We start from the raw sequence: 22,219 nt of genomic DNA, 5'->3' as shown, positions 1-22,219 counted from the left end.
ACTAAAAATTTCCAATTGTCCTGTCTATGAATGCTTAGATCTTTAAAACTATGCCATGGATTGTTATGAGTATATAGAGTGGTTCCAGGAAGGTTTTCTAGCCTTGGAAATCTAGTTATTTCAAATATACATTTTTTTATTATAACTCCTACATATTTTATGAATTCAATTACCTATACATATTTTTATACATTTATAATACCTACTTTATCATAAAATAAAACTATAAACACGTCGTAATAAACTTAACAATCAATTATATTTATCCTTCCGGGTTCTAATCCCAGTAGAATGTTCTTGAACAATAAAACAATAACTTGTGTTGTTTTGGTGTACCTACGTCTCCACTATACAATAATCAAAAGATTTTGTAATACAATTAGACAATATAGTGGAAACATTTTAGTAATAAGAGCCCAATAAGATCAAAGAGAAAACAAAAATATTAAAAATTAGGTACTATATAAAAAGATCCTTCAGAAAAGAAAATTAGAAAGAAAATACACCAAGAAAAATACTCTTACTCAAAATAAGGAATAGAATGTTATTTATAAAAAATAAGCATAAAAGCTAGCGAGATAAATTTCAGAATTCATAGCACGTGCAAGCCAAATTGAACTCGCCTTGTTATAATTTCAACGTATGAAATTTTATCATATTATGAGTTATACATAATATTGTATATTCTATTTATATAAAGTCTACGTCATGTTAGCTACGTCTCTGATAACTAGAACGTTTTAAAATATTTAAATGATTTTTGGTTTGTTAGATAATAATTATTGTTCTTAGTTCCTGTATCTTGCTTTTAAAGATCTAAGCATACATAGAGCCAGACAGACAGACAACGGGAAGCGACTTCGTTTTAGTGATAGTAATAATTTTTCTTATGTGTGTAGCTTATCTGTCAGTTAAAATGACGAATAATTTACGGAAATATACAACACTTTATCACGTTGTGAAAATGGCCTTTAAAATGTTCACCGCTTGTTTTGTTGTGAATATAAATAGAGGCTGTTTGTGTATTTAGTCAGGTAGTGGAAACGAACAAAAGCAAACGAGTAACAAGCATTGTCCCGTTGTTTCAGTCGCGCTGAATATTGTATCATGTATGAACAGCGAGTGTTCTTTAACGAATACCCCTTGTACTCTACTAATCCGCGCCTGTACATACAAAACCTGGGGGTAACCATGATGTCTAAAATCAGTATTGATAACAGTGTGATAATAATAAATAATAAATCTTCAGTATGCTTTAGCTCGGTAAAATGTTGATACAATAATTTAACTGCGCGTCCACACACTAGACGAGTGGTAAGGGAAGTAACGAGGAAAGTAGGCAGAGACATAGTGTGGACACGTTACTCGTCATGCAACTCGTCGTCGTCGTCGCAGTGCCAGTGTGTCGCCAGAGGGCAATGTCGCGTCGAATAACGGCAGCGCGATGAGCAGAGCGAGGAGCAGCACGAGGAGCATAGTGTGGCGGCGACATAAAATACATATGGAAAAAATGACAGTGACAAATAAAGTCGTCTTTCACTTTCGCACATTGCAACTGGAGATAATATTTCTTTAAAATTTAAGACATCATGGTATTAGTTTATAAAGGTTTATTAATATATTCATTAAAATTCCTGACACGGTGTGTACTTTATAATGCAACTCCCTAATGTCATTTCGTAATACTTTTTTCACGAGAAAGTTTCTGAATTGCATAGCAATTTCCCGTAACTTCGACACTGGTGGCTGGAGAATAACAATTATTTCTCGTTGCATTGTTTCAAGGTATCTGAGCTTAAGGGGCTAAATGAATGGCTTGTTTAACAACTGACAACCTCAAATACACTTAAGGTTTCTCTTGCTTCATTTCAAATGCTTAATGTTGTGTTTGATATAGTTAATCTTCAAGTGCTTTATGCAGATAATAATCTGTCTATTTCTTTAGCTATTTATTTTAGGTAAAAGATATAAGTAATATCTTCTCGTATATTTTAAAATAAGTTAAAACTGAAAATTTTCCATGTACCTAACTATATTTACTGCTCGGTCGTATTCTAGTTAGTATAATACCTTATTGTTTCCATGTTCTTTTAAAGATGAATAATTATTATTGAAGGACATTGAAAGGATATTTAAGACAGACAAATAGTTAGTCATTGGTTTTTAAAAAAATTTTATGAACGTTAAATTTTAATTCTCAATTCCCAACTGAATGGACTTCCATTGTTGGAAATTACGGCCATTTTGGTGTGAAGTGACAATAAACACGTAGCTAAATAATGGCGATTACCCAGTTGAGCAAACAATGCTAAGCTTCCGTATGTTTGCGATTTATGGGCTAATTTACATTCATAACAAATTATACTGAATGCCCAGTATGTAGAAGAGTTACAATGACATAGTTAACGACTTTATGTATTATACAATGTTATTTTAGCAACAAATATCTGAAGTACAATGATGAATATTTTATGACAACTTATTTATTTTTTCGAAACCTTATGTATAACGGTGCGTTTACATCAAACGAGCGAATGCTCATTCTAACCGCCTATGTCAAATTCCTTTAGTGTAACCGCGTAGAGCAGTCTTTCGTTGTTCGTAGTGCGTTCGAAAAGATTTTATTATACTAAACAACACTGAATACGAGTTTTCGTTTACACAAAAAGATCACGAAAGAATACTCTTGCTCTAGCTCTATGTTCGTTTAATGTAAGTGCACCGTCATATGCATGTCAATTATTTTTTGTTATTGTACATGAGTGTAGAGCGCATTTTTTCCTTATTATAAGTATAACTATCGCTTGCTTTAAAATTATACTTTAAACACCATTGCATAAAGGTCAATTTGAATTTTGTAACAAATTCTGATCCTTTATGCCAAATCATACAGTTCCAAAGAGATATGCAAGTATTACAGGAGAATATCAGATATTCAGAACTGTAACTAGATTACGTCTCCGTCGCAATTCTGAGCTGTTAATTTATCGGATCCAACAGTGGTTTCGACAAACAAACACCTGAATCACAATGTTAGCTCTGTACACTATGTAAATGTCTTGTTTCGCTTCACTTGCTTCCTTCGTAGTTCTATTTCGTACCCATATTTTGTACTATCCGCCCACGCTCAAACAAGCGTAAAGCGCAGTGCGCCTTAATAATCTGTGGCAATGGACCAAGAAATCAAGATGTAACTCACAACTTTTTCATGCTGCGCTAAAATGTGCGAGGATGGTTGTTGTATTTGATTTGCATAATCAGAGCTATGCTTTTCTACAGATATAACTTAACCTCAGATGTTAATAATCCTTTTATTTGGTCACTTTGGTTTAAAAAGGAAGTAAAGAGAGTTAAAATCCTTTGTGTGTTTTACCTATATACGAATTATATATTCTTATTTTTCTCCCGTGAGAACCATGCTAGCGTGAGAACCATGCTACCGTATAAGCGTGGTATTTAGTAAGAGCACTAAATACCACGCTTAACTTAAATTTTAGTCTTCCAGACTTTGCTAAATTTACGAGGCAATAAAATGAACTTGTAAAAATGCACATAATATTGATTCCAACGAGTTTATAAGCTCAGCTACAGTGAAATGGAGTGCACTTCTAACGTATAACTGTCCTACATTCCCAAGAGTTTTTGTGTTGTAGAAAATCCGAATGAAACGACCCGATAAGAGGTTCCGTAACAATTTATTTATTGACACAACTTCTGAACAACACTTCTACGTATGCGAAAGTTTATTTCAAGTAGAGAGCGTTTGGATTTATATCTAAACGTAATACTTATGCTTGTATGTACGTGAAATCTATACTAATATTATAAAGCTGAAGAGTTTGTTTGTTTGTTTGATTGTTTGTTTGAACGCGCTAATCTCGGGAACTACTGGTCCGATTTAAAAAATTATTTCGGTGTTAGATAGCCCATGTATCGAGGAATGCTTTAGGCTATATATCATCACGCTAAGACCAACAGGAGCGGGGCAATGCGGGTGAAACCGCGGGGAACAGCTAGTACAGAATACGTATAGTGAATTATATAAAATGCATTCGACGATTTCATTTAGGCATTGTTTGCATACAATTTTAATTAGAAATTAAAGATTTTTAACAATTTTTAGACACCGCGTCTCCCCGTGACCATGCTCGCTGCAAAGTGTGCGAAACGTTTATAATATAATGAATAAATCGCGTTTAAAATCGGTTAAAAATCTTTAATTTCTAAATGTATAATACTCGCGTAAAAACAAACACTAGGAAATACTACAATCTTCACACACATCCTTTCGAAACCTATGCTTCTATAAAATCATATTTCACCTATATTTAATACCAGAAAAGGTCCAGCAATATAAGGTTCAAATGGACATATTTGTTTCCCCGTCACAACCAGGAAGCTACCCTGATTGATGCGATGTGAGCAATCACTTGCAATCGAAAATCAATCTAAAACTACTCTTGACTGTCAATGGTAATGGACAAAGGTTCAGGAATAGTTTATATTTATTGTTATGACTTATGGCTTATGGAATTTTCGGTGGTGTAGAAAATGTAAGAGGGATAATATATGCAGCATGTGCAGGTAAGTATATAATATTATGTATGTAATGCAAGTCTGAATATAAAATTTATAAAGAACTAGCTGAACCGACAGACGTCTTCGCGCAAATTTTGAAACCCGTATAGTTTACTTTGCTGTTATGTTTTCGCATTTTCTTAATTTTTGGCTGAAGATTCTTAAGGTTTTCTTTCTTAAGATCCTTCTCCTGACAATAATGAACACATCAATATAAGAATTATCTAAATCGGTCCAGCCGTTCACGCGTGATGCCGTGATCAAGGAAAATAGGGATCCATTTTTAAATATAGATAGAGATGTATATTATGTAGACAAGAAGATACATATTTTCGTATGACAATTTAATTGTATGGAACAAGCCTTATTCTAAAACCTAAAATGCGTATGAGTAAAAATCAAACGTAATTTATGTTAAAATTTCAACATACACATTGTACAATCAAAGGAAGGATAAATGAGAATATTAGTTTAGAACAAAGTCATTCAGCATGACAAGTGGTTTCATGGTAAATTGAGAATTACATCAGAAAACAAATGGAGTTGTTCTAGAAAATGTCTACAAAGACGCTAGTTTATTACTTAGATGTTACTATTATAATACAGAATATTAAATCTTACCTACTAAGTTCTAACTACTACAGTTCAAAGACTAATTATGACAGTTCAAAGATATTCAAAGAAAGAATGACAGTTCTTTGTATATTATGATATATTATGTATTTAGATATAAGTTACATATTATGTAATATCGACATGATTTTAAAAGAGCAACTATGGAGTTTCTTGCCGATTCTTCTCCATAGATCACTGCCGATTCGAAAGTGCTACTATTATAAATAGTAGTCTAATTGAATAAATGAATGTTTGAGTTTGAGTTTAATATTATGTTTTTATACATTTATTTTTATATATGTAGTTCTGTTTTTATGTATGCGAAAATGTAGTATTGCTAAACAACCTTTGGGATTCAAAGCAATCATATTATTTAAATCAAGGCCAGTTATTGCACCGAATTTCATTCAAATCTGATACGTATTTTCACGTGATTCCCAGATAGAATTCCCAATAGAACGTTGTTGAACAGGAATTCTCTATTTATTTTATGAGAAATTAGTTCAGTTTCATACTTTCAGAGGTGACAAGTCAAGCGTGTAAAAAGTAAAAACTGTTCCCGGGAAAGTACCCTACAGTATAAATTATGTACTAATGATAGCAGCTATATTACCAGCAGCCCGGCCTTTCATCAACACTTTAGACACTTTCCCTTTATAAGTTTTAGAGTTTAAATATCCAAATCCAACGCCAAGATAACTAAAACTAAATTATAAAAAACAAACTCGATCAAGTTATTTTTAGGAACAAACAAATTTAAAATTTATGTCTCTTCATTAGAGCTTATTATTAAAAGAAGATTTATAAAAGTTATAATCCTCTGTAAGTGGCACCGGTCCAAAGGCTTAATCCCTCAACCCTCTCCAAAGCCCATCTTAGCTCTTTTGAACGTCGTGCGAGGGATCGGAAAAGCGTATCAGTACTTTTATACAATTTATTAATTTCATTTCCAGATATATGTATTAACATTTAACAATTCTCCATGCGATTTATTCAATTTTATTTCATAGCCAATTGGAAAATGGAACTCTTCAATATTAATAACTATAAAAAAATAAGAGCTTTCGTTTTATTTTACGACCTGCTGCTCCGCGCGGTTTCACCCCGTGGCTCCACTCCTGTTGGTCGTAGCGTAAAGATATATAGCCTATAACCTTCCTCGATAAATGAGCTATCTAACACCGAAAGAATATTTCAAATCGGACCAGTAGTTCCCGAGATTAGCGCGTTCAAACAAACAAACAAACAAACTCTTCAACGCTTTATAATATTAGTTTAGGTAAGTATTATGTTTTTGATACTATTAAATTATAAAAACATTTAACATGTACCCAATATAAAATGACAAATCGAACAAAAGCGTTCGTTTTATTTTTACGATAAGTATTACTATGTTTTTATACTATTAATTTATAAAAACATGTATATAAATTTAAAAAGACATGTACCTAATATAAAATTACAAATAAATAAAGTAAGAACAAGCATTATATAAATTGAAAAATATACCAATTTGCGCTTCAAATCAAGCATGAAAAAAATAAAAAGATTACTTACATCAGACTGAACCATTTAAATGGCTTGAAGATGAATTATAAAAATGAATTTCGTATCATGATTGATGTTCATCGCTTATTGGGAGCTTATGAAAGCTGAAAATGATTTAGAGGAATTTCGAGTCTAATTTATCATATCCTTTATCTGAAACCGCTATTATTATATGAGCTTAAATTAAATTTTAATTATAATAATATACCAGCCGATTTCCAAATAAGGAGGAGGTTCTCAAATCGGCAAAACTAGCTGCTTCGCGCGGTTTCACCACCCTAGCTCCACTCCTATTGACCGTAGCGTGATGTTATATAGTTTTCTTTCTCGATAAAAGGGCTATCAAACACCGAAATAATTTTTCAAATCGGACCGCAGTAGTTCCCGAGATTAGCGCGTTCAAACAAACAAGCAAACAAACGAACTCTTCAGCTTTATAATATTAGTATAGATTATCCTCAACAATTTAATTTCTGTATTTGTAATTATTATTTTATGAAAATCCCAGTTACTGATAATACGCAAAGTAGGTACATCTATTGATTTCATAAAATTCTGCGAATACACAGTATAATATTTTTTAATCTCATAAGGGGGTCTCCGATATCGTAGTGAGTTATAATCGTCTATAAATAAATTTTATCGTTAATAACAGAGCATGTAAAACACTAGCTTTGACCCGCGGTTTTACCCGCATTGCTCCGCTTTCTCAATAAATGGGCTATTTAACAAGCAAAAAAATTTTCAAATCAGATCAGTATTCCCGTAATTAGCGCGTTCAAACAAACAAACTCTTCAGCTTTATAATATTATGATTAAAGAAGTTAGATTAACTGTTTACATATTATTATTTTAGTAAACTTTAAACTTCATTAATTATATAATGTAAGTAAACTTAGTTAATTCTATCTTTACCATCATCGAAGATCTGTGGAATTATAGGTCACTTTTATTTTACATATAGGTAATTTTTTTTAATATACGTTTTCCAAACAAATCAACATGCGTTTTTGGGTAACATGCATTGTACCGTACTAGCTGTTCCCCGCGGTTTCACCCGCATTGCTACGCTCCTGTTGGTCTTAGCGTGATGAAATATAGCATATAGCCTTCCTCGATAAATGGGCTATCTAACACCGAAATAATTTTTCAAATCGGACCAGTAGTTCACGAGATTAGCGCCTTCAAACAAACAATCAAACAAACTCTTCAGCTTTATAATACTAGTATATAGATAATTTAGATTTAACTGATACGTATTTTTCTTAAAAATAATGTTATGTTTTGTTAACAGGAGCGATTCCTATGGTAACAGCGACGGTATACTGCGCCCCGGCACCGTTACGATACGCCGCTCTCGCTGTGTATAGCCTTGGAAGCCTTCTAGGATTGTACAAGGTATTTATTTTTCTTAATATCCTACTGATATACTTAATCGATGTGGAATTATAATAGAAAATATGATACATTATTATTCCTGTATGCTTACAAAAGTTATCGGATATATCAAAACTTCCGTAATGAGAAATTTTGAAACTTTTGAATGTTTAACTCATAATAATTATGAGTCGAGTATTTTAAAGGGAAAGGTATAATTAAACTTTCATACAATCTTATTAAACAGGAAGGAAGTAAAGAAGGAAGAAGGAATTCCTTAGACCAAAATTACCGAAAATTTTAGCACGAAATGACGTCATACAAAGTATATCTGAAAATAAATTGGAACGGGTTTCTTCGATCGCAATCGTCATGTCCACTTTTCGTCACGGTTCTGACGTAGACGGAATAAAAAAAGAACTTTTGAGATTAATATTAATATTGTTTTCAATTTAACGGGGTATTTGGACAAACCGACATACTGAAATATGGTTAAGCCCCGTGTCCCTTTTTGGGATTACGGCCAAATGCATAATATGATAGGTATCTGTTACACCGGTCAATTTTCTTGATCTTCTACCTATAGCTTTTTTCCAGTGGTAATCAAACCCAGTTCCTTTCGGTTGTATTGGTCCTACATTATATATACCAAATACCAATGTGCCGAAGTTTATCGAAGTGAAACTTCTTTAGGCGCGTTGAGAGTAAAATTTCAAGGTCGCGTCATGGCAATACCGTCACGTCAAGCAGTAAGGCGACGATTTCTATCTATCTTTGAATCTTGCCAAAGAAGTTTCACTTCTGACATGTGTGTTCGCTCACGCTCTTTTTTTAAATCCTCTTAACTGATGAACTATTATGTAATTATAATCTGGAAAAAATCATTCCGGATGTAGCAATTAAACAATTACCATTTGAAAATATTCATATTCACAAAGATTCACAATAACAAAAAATCTGTATCGACAAAATATTATGACGTATCACGTATGTATCAAACAATGACGTTCATTCTGGCATTTTAATTTTTAAAAGCACCTCGTATTAGGATAACATTATTTATGTTTATTGTTCAAAAAACATGTATTTTTATCAATCAAATCTTATCATATCAGATGTTTTTGCCTATCTCAATATTTTTCCTTAAATATAAAATAATTTAGTTACATGTAACTATTCATAGAGATTGATTAAAATAAAACATGTCCTTTATGTACCTACCTACTTATTACCTACTAAAAAAATATCAAGAACATCCAGATTTGGAAACCAGCAGATTTTTTGTAAATTAAATATCGTAATGACCTTTAACCTTTCTTCCTTGTAAAATGAAAACCTGACATTAAACAGCAATAGGTAAATACCAACAAAGATTCGATTAAGCTCAGCTGATAAGTTGATTACTTCCTAGCCTTTGAAGATACTTTATCAAAGGAAAACTGCTAAATGGCCCAGAGTTCAAGATAATTGAGTTTAACTCTTCATTGCACTTGGGAAAGTAAAAATAAACAGTAATAATTATATTAAAACAAGTTGGAACTAACTTGCGTCATAAGTGAATGCAAGCTGACATCTGCAACGTATATAGAAAGTAATCATTGGGTATTTACTGGTATTTACCATGTATTTACGGTAATAAAGGGCATTAACTATTGTATAATTGTTATAAGGAAATCTAAAGAAACTGTATCCTGTTTTCCTCCTAATTTCTTTGTAGCATTAGACAAATCAACAAATTCAGGATTAATTTGAAACAATCACAACAAGCAAATTGATTTAAATCTTTTTTTTTTTAATAAAATTAAAGGATGTCAATAGTATAATGTCAAAAGCATTAATGATGCAAAGTTTGTCAACTGTTTAAGATGAGAACTGCATTTCCATACCCGAAGACTAATAAATAAAAATACCCTGTCTGGTAAAATACAGAAGACTTATTACCTACTTGCAAAAAAAACAGAATCTGTAATGTGGGCTCATTTTCTTCATAATTTATCGTATTATTAAATAATTTAAATATTTATACCACCGCTTAATATGAACAAATATGTATGTAGGTACAAAGAATGTTTGAAAGTGCTCAAAACACACATTCACACGTCTCTAGACCAAAAACTATAACACGAATTATGAAAACAGGTTCTATAATGTTGCTTCTTGCAGGCAATGCGAGCATGGTCACCATGGGAGCGGCGACTATGCTTCGCCGCCCCGTTTTGCATGCGGTTACTGCTGGCCGGCGCAAGAGCGGCCCGGGTCGGGGGCGGCGACCCACATGCTATCCTGCATGTCTTCTTACAGGTAAATAAATGGATATACTATATAATAATGTAGGACATTCCAAAAAATGCATAAGAAAATGAACGCTATTACGCTAAGAAGTCACTAGTAGAATGTTCCTTGGCCTTTCTCTTGGAAAAGAAAAAACAAAACGAGTACAGTTTGAAAATCATAAACAACATTTTACCAATGATTTACAAAAAACATTAAAAATCAAATGCTGAAAATCATCAATCTAGTTGAACTATAAAGATGCGCGATTTATCTCATGCAAGTTTTATGAAGCATTCGTCTTCATAAAATTCGCTTTAGGACATATTATGAATTTAAATTCCATTAAGATTAAAAGGATAAAGAGTTATAGTTTGTAGAATGTAATGTTTATTTCATATTTCTAAAGTAAGTTAAATATCCTATATAATTCAGGTAGGTAAGTTAATAATTTTGGAAACAGTAGCAACAAAAACGTCCTACAACAACAAACAAACAAAAATACTGTATTGTGCACCAATAAATAAAAAAAATACAAGAGTAAATATATAAAATAAATAGACTAGTACTAGACTATATAAAATAAATTGTCCTAATTTACCTACTTTAGATGAATCATTGCTCCCCTATAATTTTAAGAAAAGTAATTAGTACTATATTGTATTGATAAAGACTTTCTCGTTCAATTCAACTTTCGAGTTTTATTTCTTTTTGATAAAATTAAATGCTAATAGCTCTACCCACGCTTTCAATATCCAAAAGTAATTTAAGGTTAAGCTTTCATTCAGTTTAACTTAAAATTTCAACGAAAAAGTTATTGTAAATTTAATTGACTGTTCATTATCAATGAGATACCTAGTGCACACTAAAAGTTTTGCGTTTCTAGCCACCCATAAATGTTTGAATTTTGAATGTTATATTTTTTTAACCTATGAAGTCTCATAAGTTGAGGAAAAAAAAATTTGGCTGGAAGCTCGTGTCAATTTTTTTTTATCTCAAGTTGAAGTCCGTTGTCCGTAGCAAAAACGGAACTAACACGAAACAATTTTAGGGCGATGATTTTTGATGATTTTAAAAGTTCGTTTTCTCCGAAAGCTTGCACTGCACGCCTTCAAAATACTTTTGGGAGGGAAGCACCTTATTTGAGCACTGTAAGGCATTGATATGCTGAATTTCATCGCGGCCGTGTTTCTCTTCATGATGAAAGTCGTGAAGGTCGACCCTCAACTGCGATCACGGAGGAAAATATGGCTACCATCAGACGACTAATTTAAGAAAATTGCCATATCACTTATTAGGAGATTCGAGGACATCTGGGGATTGGTATGAGACAAATTCAGAAAATTTTACATGAACATTTCAAAGTTAGGAAGCTTGGTTGCCGGTGAATTGCTCCCAAACTCACTCCAGAACAAAAACGACATCGAGTAGATTGGTGTTAAGAAATGCAATTAAAGTACAATTACGGACATTCTAATGCCGTGTATAATATCGTGACAGGACATGAAATATGTATATATGGTTATATTCCAGAAAGAAAACACCAATATTCTTTGTGGGTGTTTGAAAGTGACAGCAAACCAACCAAATTGAGGCAGGCGAGAAGGGTTGGCAAACAAATGATTGCATTATTTTTCTCTTAGACGAATCCTGTCTGCACTATCCCACTTGAGTAACAAAAGACTGTTAATGCCGAGTGGTACACCACTATTTTTTGCCCAATGTCTTAGAAAAAATAAGAGAAAAGCGACCTAGAAGTCGCATCTTGTTGCACCATGACAGTGCTTCGGCGCACACCGCGAACAAAACAAAGTCATTTTTGGCTACTGAAAACATAGAGCACATGACTCATGCCGCACGCAGTCCTAACCTAGAACCTTGCGATTTCTTCCTTTTCCCAAAAATCTATGATTCAATGAGTGGTTCGACATTTACGAGGCCAGAAGAGGCCGTGGTTGCTTTCAAACAGCACGCAGAAAACATACCCTCAGACCAATGGTCCTCATGTTTCCAGAAATGTTTTGAACGGATGAAAAAGTGTTTTAAATGTAACGGAGAATACTTTAAAAAGTAGTAAATATAATATTGGACAAATAAATTGTTTTGTTTATTAGTTACGCAAAACTTTCAGTGTGGCCCACGTATTTCTTTATTTCTTATATATTTAAAAATCATACGTTTTGTGTTAGTAAATACATAAGAAAAATGCACAGGGAACTGACTTGTAACAAAAGTAAAAAAAAATGTGTGCGTGTACTAGTGTACACACGTATGAAGTGAAACTTCTTTATGACCTTATTTTTCATAAAATAATTTACTATATGCAACTTTACAGAAATACAATCACGCGTGGTAGGGATAAGAAAAAGATGGCGCGTAACGGAAAAATGTTACACTAAATTTTTTTCCAACCCCGATAAAAAAGTTTCACTTCAATATATTTTTACTCATTACAAAGGCTGTAAACCGCATTGTTACATAAGTATTGATGTGTGGACAGAATGAGGTCAACAGTTACGTAGTGTAGTTCAGTGAACCAATAAGGAGGAACAGTCACGGGACCCCCGGCTGGCGGAGAGCCAAACCATTTCGACCTTACCCTTTGAAGACCCTTACATAACCCGAGTTCACCATGCACTTCATATTTGGTAATGATCTAAACACTACATGTCGTCTTTTTTGTGTAGGTATTGATTGAAAACTAGATTCATGAGAATGTTTAGTGTGTTGTTACAGTTCTTACTGATGTAGAGAATTGTTTGTCACTGTTATAAATTAGCTTTTACTCATCTAAACGATTGAATGTGTGTTACTCATAGTCAAAACCCCGATATCATCATTGAGACAAATAAACTATCGCTAAATCGGTAAATTTGCGTTTTGGTACTTAAAAATGAATAGACTATGACGCGTTCTAGCAAATAGGTACAAGAGAACATGTCTATTTAGAATCTCGGATCTGACTAATTCACACACTTCAACAACTTCGGAAAATCGGGTCTTAGCATACATATAAATAGAATAGGGAAAAGGATAAAGAAGATCATCTCTTTGTTGATATGGTATAACTTTTGTTCTTACTGTTCTGTGGGTATAACCCCTGATGACGTAAATGTGGAACGTCATAGTACTGTAAATATAGTTCACTTTAATATCCCCAATGAAGGTGCGGTAACGAGGTGTGCTAACTACTGTTTGTTTAAAATGAATTATGGCATGTGGTGTCTATTATATTACCTGACATTATTACCGAAAATTCATATTAACACAAACGAAAGAGCTCAGTCACCTTGTAAAATATAAAAACGAAGCAACCGCCCAAATGTACTTCCCAGAACTAGAGTCACTACGAAAAGGTTTTTAAGCTATTGCATAGCTTCTATCGCGGGCCTTGAGCGCGGGGACCGAATCGAGAAATTCCGTAACGAAAAAACCTCACGCTCCCCACTCCGACGGGCTCGGAGGTGTGGCTTGCAGGCATGCTGTAATAGCTTTACCGCGACAGTTCCCGTGTGCCACACGTCTTTTTGACTTATTATATTTAATATTTCAGAGTTGGTATCTTAACAAAAAGGTCATATAGTAAAATATTCTTCAGACATAATTTAAAATACACCAAAAATATCCAACTTGCACATACTTACTGAACCAAACTGCTCTTAATTGAAATATAGGTAATTAATACTTTCCTCTTACAAGTTCGAACTCAAATTATTATTAAGGTATAAAAGTTAAAAAAGACCTGAATTTTCTTCTTTCGGATGAAAAATTATAAACTCATTTTTTAATAACTATTATTCTTCTTTTATATGCAAAATTTTAACCTAATTGATGTCGATTTAATGAAGTAGGTCACGAACTAAATTTTTAAAGTAAAATTGGAAATTGAATGTACTTTTAAATTCATTGAAATCGACGAACGGAAAATAAATTGAAAAAGTTTACAGTTCAGTCTGAAACGGCAATAAAATAACTAATATCTTAATTAAACTGATATTATATAAAACCGTTGAATCGAATTAACAACTCTGTATAGTTTATTATCCGAATTATTTAAGATTATACAATTGAGCGAAACGAAATTTGGTTGATGATATAAATAATTGTTTTGGTAGCCTTTTTATTTATATACTTTTATATGAATATTAATTGTATACCTATTGTAATAAATTGTAATTGTAATTATTGTATGTATGTATGTTTAATAATAATAAAATATAGTTAGCAAAGATATCTACGTGACGATACTGTTACAATTTATTTTGTTAATAGTTGAACATACACTTAACACATACACAAACCTTCTAGAAATTACTTACCTATGCTAGTAAATATTATAAATCTTCATATCTATTATTTTTAATTAATAATTAATTTTACAAATAAAAGATTAGACTTATGAAGACATATAAGATCATAAGATTAAATCAATGCCTTTATACTATTAACTTAACTTACAATTAATTTTGGCTTTATATTAACTTTATATATTATAGTAAGATAAAATGAAAAGATCCTCTGCATCATACATTATGAATACAAAGTTCTAACCAGAACTTTACGTAACAGTTTTAATTGGAGTGAAGTTGCTGCTCTCCTCGATACACCAACTCTTAAGTGTTGTTAAAATCGTTCCGTTCTCTGAATACGAACTATTTTATGTTTAGTTATATGTTAGGATTGAAAGATATTTGTTGATTCAATTAATAACAGAAAAGTATACTTGATAAACGTTTTATTAACTAGAGAATCTTTATATTGCCTATTGAATAAAAAATTCTTACATCAGTCCTCTGGCAAAAGGAAAATTTTATAAATTTGAAGCAAATATTCATGAATCAGAATTCACAATATGAGTTGAAGTAAATCCATATAATACTACAAAGGAAAGTCACCCAAGCGATCTTTTGACCTTTAAAAATCCAAAATATCCCCGAACACTGTAGCGGGAAGCATCCATTATTAAGCAAGTCATGAAATATTAAGGAGACGTCATAAAATGAAACAGGTGGGACTCAACTCGGCTAATGTTTAGTATTCACTGATCAAATTTAATGCCCCGCTGAGTAAGGAATACGGGACCCTTGTCAACTTCATGTTTGGCAGTATTAGGCATACCAAAACCACTTATGAAAATAAACGCATACATATGCGTAAATTTAACAGCCAGTAACTGGCTCCATTATTTTATTTTATGTTTTCTTTATTTGATTATTTTAAACCAATGTTAAAAATTATATTATTAGATACTAGCTTCCGCCCGCGACTCCGTCCGCGCGGATGTCGGTCTTCGCGTGGATGGTTTATTTCTCCATTTAGAGTAGGTACCTACCTCTGACAATAACAACTTATAAATATCTATTGGACCCAATTCCCAAATACGGCTAGGCCTATAATAATACGCAACGTGTGTTCGCGGTTCTACGGAACAACGTCTATGGATAAAACTGAAAAATTAAGATTAATTTTTTTCTACGTATTTTTCCAGGATAAAAAGTATCCTATTTTACGCCCAGGATAATAAGGTATAATTATACCAAGTTTCATCGAAATCGAACCGCTAGTTTTCACGTGATGCCTTCACATACAGACAGACAGACAGACAGACAGACAGACAGACAGACAGACAGACAAAAATTTTTTTAATCACATATTTGGGTTTGGTATCGATCCAGTAACACCCCCTGGTATTTATTTTTTCAATATTTTCAATGTACAGAATTGACCCTTCTACAGATTTATTATATGTATAGATGTTTTTCTCCGATATTGACTCTGATATAATATAAGGAAGACACCCAGTGATATAAAAATTATTTTTTCTAGATTACTGGGAAAGGTAGATTTAGTTGTAAGGAAGGTAATTATTATTTCAATGAATTAGGGTTTCGAACAAAAACTTCTTGTGTACGAAGATGCCATCACGTTCTCTGCAATCTATAGATCGTGCTATATAAACCACAAAGGGAAAATACAATGACGTCATATCCGCATATGTCAGGTGTATCGTGCATTATAGGAACTTGCACCAGAGGTAATTAATGTACTGGAATCAATTTTATTTATTGTGTGCATTTGCTGTAATTGCCACGGTTTAATGCTGTTCTAAATTTTTCCATATTGGAAGTCGTCGCAGTTTCCATTTTACCTAGATGTTAGATACACATACCCTGATGATTTTTAAAACTTTTGCAGAATTTCTGTAAGGTAGAATATAAAAATAGAAACTAGTATACTTTTATTGATTAAAAATCGTTATTTACTTTTTGTTTTGCCTTGTTTAAAATGACTCTGGTTTTTACTTTATAATTTAACTTCTCCTTAAATTGTTTGAGGAAGCATATAAAAACTATTTGAACAACAAAATGTATACCTACACAAAATCCCACCAAATCCCTTAGGGAAACTAATTGTGCACCGTAGGTAAATGGACATAATTCGCGTAATTAAATCGCGTTTTGGGTCACAGGAAGGCAAAGGAATTCAGATGACGACATCAGCATACATTATAACTATTTTGCTAACGTCAAATACCTAGTTTCAGCAATTCCTATAAAGGCAGGAAATATTTGGGATATTAATGGATATCTATTCACCTTTTCATAAAAATGACAAACAATATGGTTTCTCTGGGAGCGTAAAAAGTGCTTCAAGAGCAAACTTAGATAAACTCATTAAAATACTAAGTATATAATATTTCTAGGGGAATCTTTATTTACACGTAATATTTTAGAAATTGAACCTAAAAGCGGATCCTAATTTATCTGAATACTTATCCAGTCGTCCAATGCACCACATAATAGTAAGCATTAGACTGAATGAGAAAAAAGGACAAGAAAGCAGGGCTTCTCCTCACAGTTTTTGTTACCATCAAGAAATATGTATAGGGTTACCAATAGAAACGGATACTTACTCAACCATCTAAAGAGATAGAGAGACAAAATCTCTTTATATGAACAATTTGTTTCCAGGACGCAGTGTCCCTCGGAGGCGGAGTGATCGGAGCCCTCCACATCCCGGAGAAGTGGTTCCCCGGCTCAGTGGACCGCTGCTTGAACTCTCATAACATTATGCATGTTCTGGTTGTGCTCGCTGTGTACTCCATGCACCAGGTAAAGAAGAAACAAAACCAAAAAGTTTTTATTTCTCTTTGTTTATATTTTCTGTGATATTATAGGAATTGTATTGCATACGGTCAACAAAACGAACAAAATTTATGATATTCTTATGTTTATTATAAATTAGATATAAAAAATAATAATTTATCTAACTCTACTGAGCTCCTGATCCACAAGTTGAATGAAAGAATGAATGAATGAATTTGTCAGCAAACTAAAATAAGTGAATACAAAAATTAAGGGACATCGTTGTTCGGTAATAGCCTTCCCAGCCCACGGCTTCGCTCGCATTGGTATTTAAACATTGTTAAAAATAATGAATGCAATTTTCTTCAGTATTAATTTTATATGCAGCAGAGCTGTTATTGGAAGATTTTTGCTGAAATAGTATTGTTTCTTTCAGGTGACAACACGAGACCTTGCGTGGATGTCGCGTGTGGACTGCCGCAGTCCCTTACGCCAACTCTGACGGTAGTTGGTGCTCGCCTGACTTCCCTCCCTCACCAAATCGACTCATCCAAGCACGATTCACCAAAATAACTAAGAATTAAACAATAATGAGTAAAGATGATAAAGTTATACTTGTCGGTATAGGTTTGTCATTTTTACAGCGAAAAATAAACGTCAAAAATGGAAAAAACTATTATTACGCCATAGAATAGACAGTTTGTTGGAAATGTTGGCTGTCCCAGTATCTAAGATACGTTAATTTAAGTGATAATTACAAGAAATATTATTGCTAAGATTAAACAATAAATATTACAAAAACGCATCAAAGCCACAAACATTACCTATCGATTTTGACAAACATCAACCGAAAGGTGCCGAAAGTTATGAACAACATATCTTTCTCACTTCATTTTACCTCCAAACAAATAATGTAGTTCAAAAAGGAAACTTGTAGACTCATTTACGCTTTTAATAATAGAATAAGGAAATAAAGCAATATTGTTTAACATTTAGAAAGGATTTAAAATTGATATTGTGCAATTAGTTTACAATATTTTTTAATAATGATAAGTTTTAGATGACAATATAATGGCCTAGGAATAGCCTCGTTGTTTTTAAATTCTTTCTAATGTTTTAAGTAATTATGGAAGCCACAATAAATATATAGTTCAAAGTCGCGGCGTAATAGTTATAGTGTATTGATAAGATTACACGTAAGGTATAACATTAAATTGTAAAACACCTCCCAGAGACAAACTTAACTTACCTACATGTGTAAATTCGTCCAAAAATGCGTGAACAAATTACATAAAGAATAATAATAACGCGTGCTCAAAATTGCAATATATTAAATTGGCTTATCAATAAAATTAAACTTCCTCGTAAATATAAGATATCGAAATTAAGTATGAAATAACAACAATAAGGAAAACCGCTTTAGTGATTAGAGTCATAAAAACATGCAAAATAACACGTTTAAAATAGTTATACAATTTTAGTGAAATTTAAAATTGTCTTCTTAATATTAGTCTCGTTCTCTTAACTAGGTATCAATTTTATAAACGACCAATTGGTGTGTTTTGTAACGTAGAAAATTAATCGCTTGACAATCTTGAAAACATTTTTGGCCATAATTTTTTTATAGCTATATTAGTGTAGCCCTAAGTAGTTAGGTAGCAAAAGCAATAAATAGATTTTATTGTTAAGAAGTTTGACAAAAGTAGAAATAGCACACCCAATACCCATTAGATTTCATTATACCTATAACATTCAAGTGTCCTGAAATGAGGTGCGGTTAATAAATATTTATTAAGATATATAACACCTTATATTATATCTATAAAACCTACACCTACATGTCAATATAAATCAAAATAAAGGACTAAGAACTACATTTCGCGCTTTTTGGGGCACTATTGTTGTAGCCACACTTAGTTGGATCTTAAAAGGTTTATTAATAATACAATACTTTTGTCAAAATTCGGTTGTTTTACATTTTAATATAAATAAATTATTATACATAGGTATATGAAAAAAATGGCGTTATTCTATGAATTTAGCCGTTACTCCATGTCCAGTTTACGCAATCACTATACTATTACTTTGTGCACTACTATTGAACTAAAACTTGTATTTTTCGATCATATTTCAATTAAATATTTATTTATAACGTTCATTAATCAAAACTACTTATTGTCTTTTTAAAGTGGACATTTTATGTAAAATAGAACTCAAACATTTCAAAGTAATTTACAAATTGTAGGTTATTATTTCTTATTAAATTATTTATTAGACAAAATACCTACTTTACATTATATTGTGACAAGTAATTGTAGTAAATTATTAAAACTATTTAGGTTAAATGTATGTTAAATTTTATTATATAAAAACAGAAGCAACGACAAACTAAAGTAATATCACAAAATACCCACACTAAAGTTTCAATATATGGGTAGGTATTATTAGACTAAAATTCGTTAAAAAGTATTGAAAATCCAAGCGAAAAAAGACATTTGAAATACTTTCATAAAACTGACGGTTTAAGAGGTTTTATTTATTACCACCTACTTATTTTATAAAGTCTCTTATGTCATATTTTGTCTGTTCTTATAAAAAAAATGATGTGCAGCTTTTACATAAAATTAATTGTTAATCTAATTTTATGTAATGAAACCCAGTCATAACTCATTATCATACGATCTGATTCACATTACCTATTCAAGGAGTTCTAATAATATGGAATTAAAAAACATCAAGTCACGTCCCTAACGCTTACCTGTAACTTATCATCGGGAACGTCCATGACGTCTTTCGAGTTATAGTGACGTACCTATACCGTATACCATCGTATATAATATCATCATACCTTGCATCATACCTATTTGTTTCCTTTTTCTGACAATTAACAGGTTGTTCGTGACAGAAATCAGGTTCCACACAATATCATTGACCTTGAAGTTTCGTGTTGGAATAAATACTGATTTTGGCACTCAAAACTTGTATCAAGTTTCTTATTTAATAAACCAAAACAGAAAACAAATGCAAGAACAATGACGTTTAAAATTAGTCCTTAGAATCTCTTATATACTTTTCTCGTGCTATTTTTTTAATTTGCTCATGCATTTTTTTTTTCATATTATAATTATCATAATGAATATTACAAATTGCGATAGAAAAAAATTTCTAATCAACAATTTTAAATGTATTTATATAAGTGAAAAATCTCTTTTACTGTATTGATATTTCCATTCACGCATCGTTTGAATCATATACCACATGACACGTTGACAAATATAATAACAACAATAAAAATCCTTGAATTTATATTCAAGAACAGAACATTGTGTTGGTTCCGGCTATTAGTCAAAATGTACTTTCGGAGAAATAATTGGCGAATAATACGGGCAAATGTGTCTAATATATCCTCGAAATTTGACAGTCGGGAAATTCTTAAACGTGACATGGCGATTTTTTTTTTTAATTCCGAAACCACGCAACAGAAACCTACGGTCTATACGTGTGCCACTTTAGTTACCTACGTAGGAAATAAATAATAAATATTGTGGTTTCCTCTTACCCAAAATTGAAGTACCTACCTAGTAGATGCTAGTTTTTAATAATTAATTTTATCGTTGAATGAATACGCTTTAAGAACTTAACCTTTGTGTTAAAATAAAATAAAATATCCTTTTTTACTAAACATTGTTATGAATGGAGAACGAAATATTATATTGTAATATATAGCCTATGTGGACTGTGGACTAGTTTTGCAATTAATACATGTCAGCTCAACCAATTGTTTAAAAAGATATTAAAAAATAGAGAACGTATAAGCCCAATATTTATATCTATAAAGTATATCCTATATGCATGGCATGTCTTAAAAACGTTTTTTTCTTCTTTTTTCCTTCATTTCGGTGGATGTTTATGGTAGTCACACGGTAGATATCACAGTAGATATTATTCAGAAGGAGTAGTCCCGACCTTGACAATCAATGACTAACAAATGTCAACAGACTACAGCTAACCTGAGTCTAGACTGACACTGACTCAATGCAACCACAATATACGGACTGACAAACAGCCACGCGACAAACATAGTTAATAAAGGTAAATATGACTAATAAAAACTAAGTCTACTTTATGATATGCTGCGAAATTTTCCTGTAAAACAAATAATTAAATAAATAAAAGGATGCATAAATGAATTTTCAAATTACAATTAAAAGATTGGTAGACTTTTTGCTTTTTATTTTCGATTTAATGGTGGTAGCTATCTTTAAAGAAAGATAGTAGAATGAAAATTTGAAATAGAATAAAGTTTTATATATATAATGGCTTTTTTTATCTACACTTTGCCCGATTATTCACAGATCTAGTCGATTATTCATAAGAATACCTATCTAATTTAACTGAAATTATAATTGCATTCCTTAAAATAGGTCAATTATTAATGAACTTATTTATTTCCTAATCTTATGTTTTAAAAAAGAGTGAGACTTACTTATTAATAACGGAAATAAAAGCTAAAGGTTGTTCGCCCCTGAGGTTCACAATAACAACTTTACAAAATTTTCATCAATATTGATGAGATTACAATAAGGATTAAAAAGATATTAAATAGGAATCTAATGGTATGGACTCTAGATCATTATTTAAAAAAACTGCACTTGATTGCGCCCGAATAAACTAAAAACCCGAATAACAACAAAGGCGTGTTATAAATTATAATGTATTAATTAAAATATTATTAAGAAAAAAAT

At 31.9% G+C, this 22,219-nt stretch overlaps 1 protein-coding gene across 1 annotated transcript in view; it reads left to right on the top strand.

Annotated features, from left to right (window-relative positions):
- The window catches only part of LOC123694751 (progestin and adipoQ receptor family member 4), a 61,456-nt gene extending 39,237 nt beyond the window's left edge, over positions 1 to 22,219 (top strand). The window contains exons 3-6 of the mRNA XM_045640306.1: positions 8,036 to 8,139; positions 10,282 to 10,419; positions 17,361 to 17,501; positions 17,911 to 22,219. Coding sequence (XP_045496262.1) covers positions 8,036 to 8,139; positions 10,282 to 10,419; positions 17,361 to 17,501; positions 17,911 to 17,976 — 449 coding nt within the window. The 3' untranslated portion in view covers positions 17,977 to 22,219. The remainder of the gene's footprint in view (positions 1 to 8,035; positions 8,140 to 10,281; positions 10,420 to 17,360; positions 17,502 to 17,910) is intronic.

This window comes from Colias croceus, chromosome 10 (genome assembly GCF_905220415.1).
Source record: "Colias croceus chromosome 10, ilColCroc2.1".
NCBI lineage: Eukaryota > Metazoa > Arthropoda > Insecta > Lepidoptera > Pieridae > Colias > Colias croceus.
Note: the sequence above shows the minus strand (reverse complement) of the source record. Positions and strands in the feature narration are given on the sequence as shown.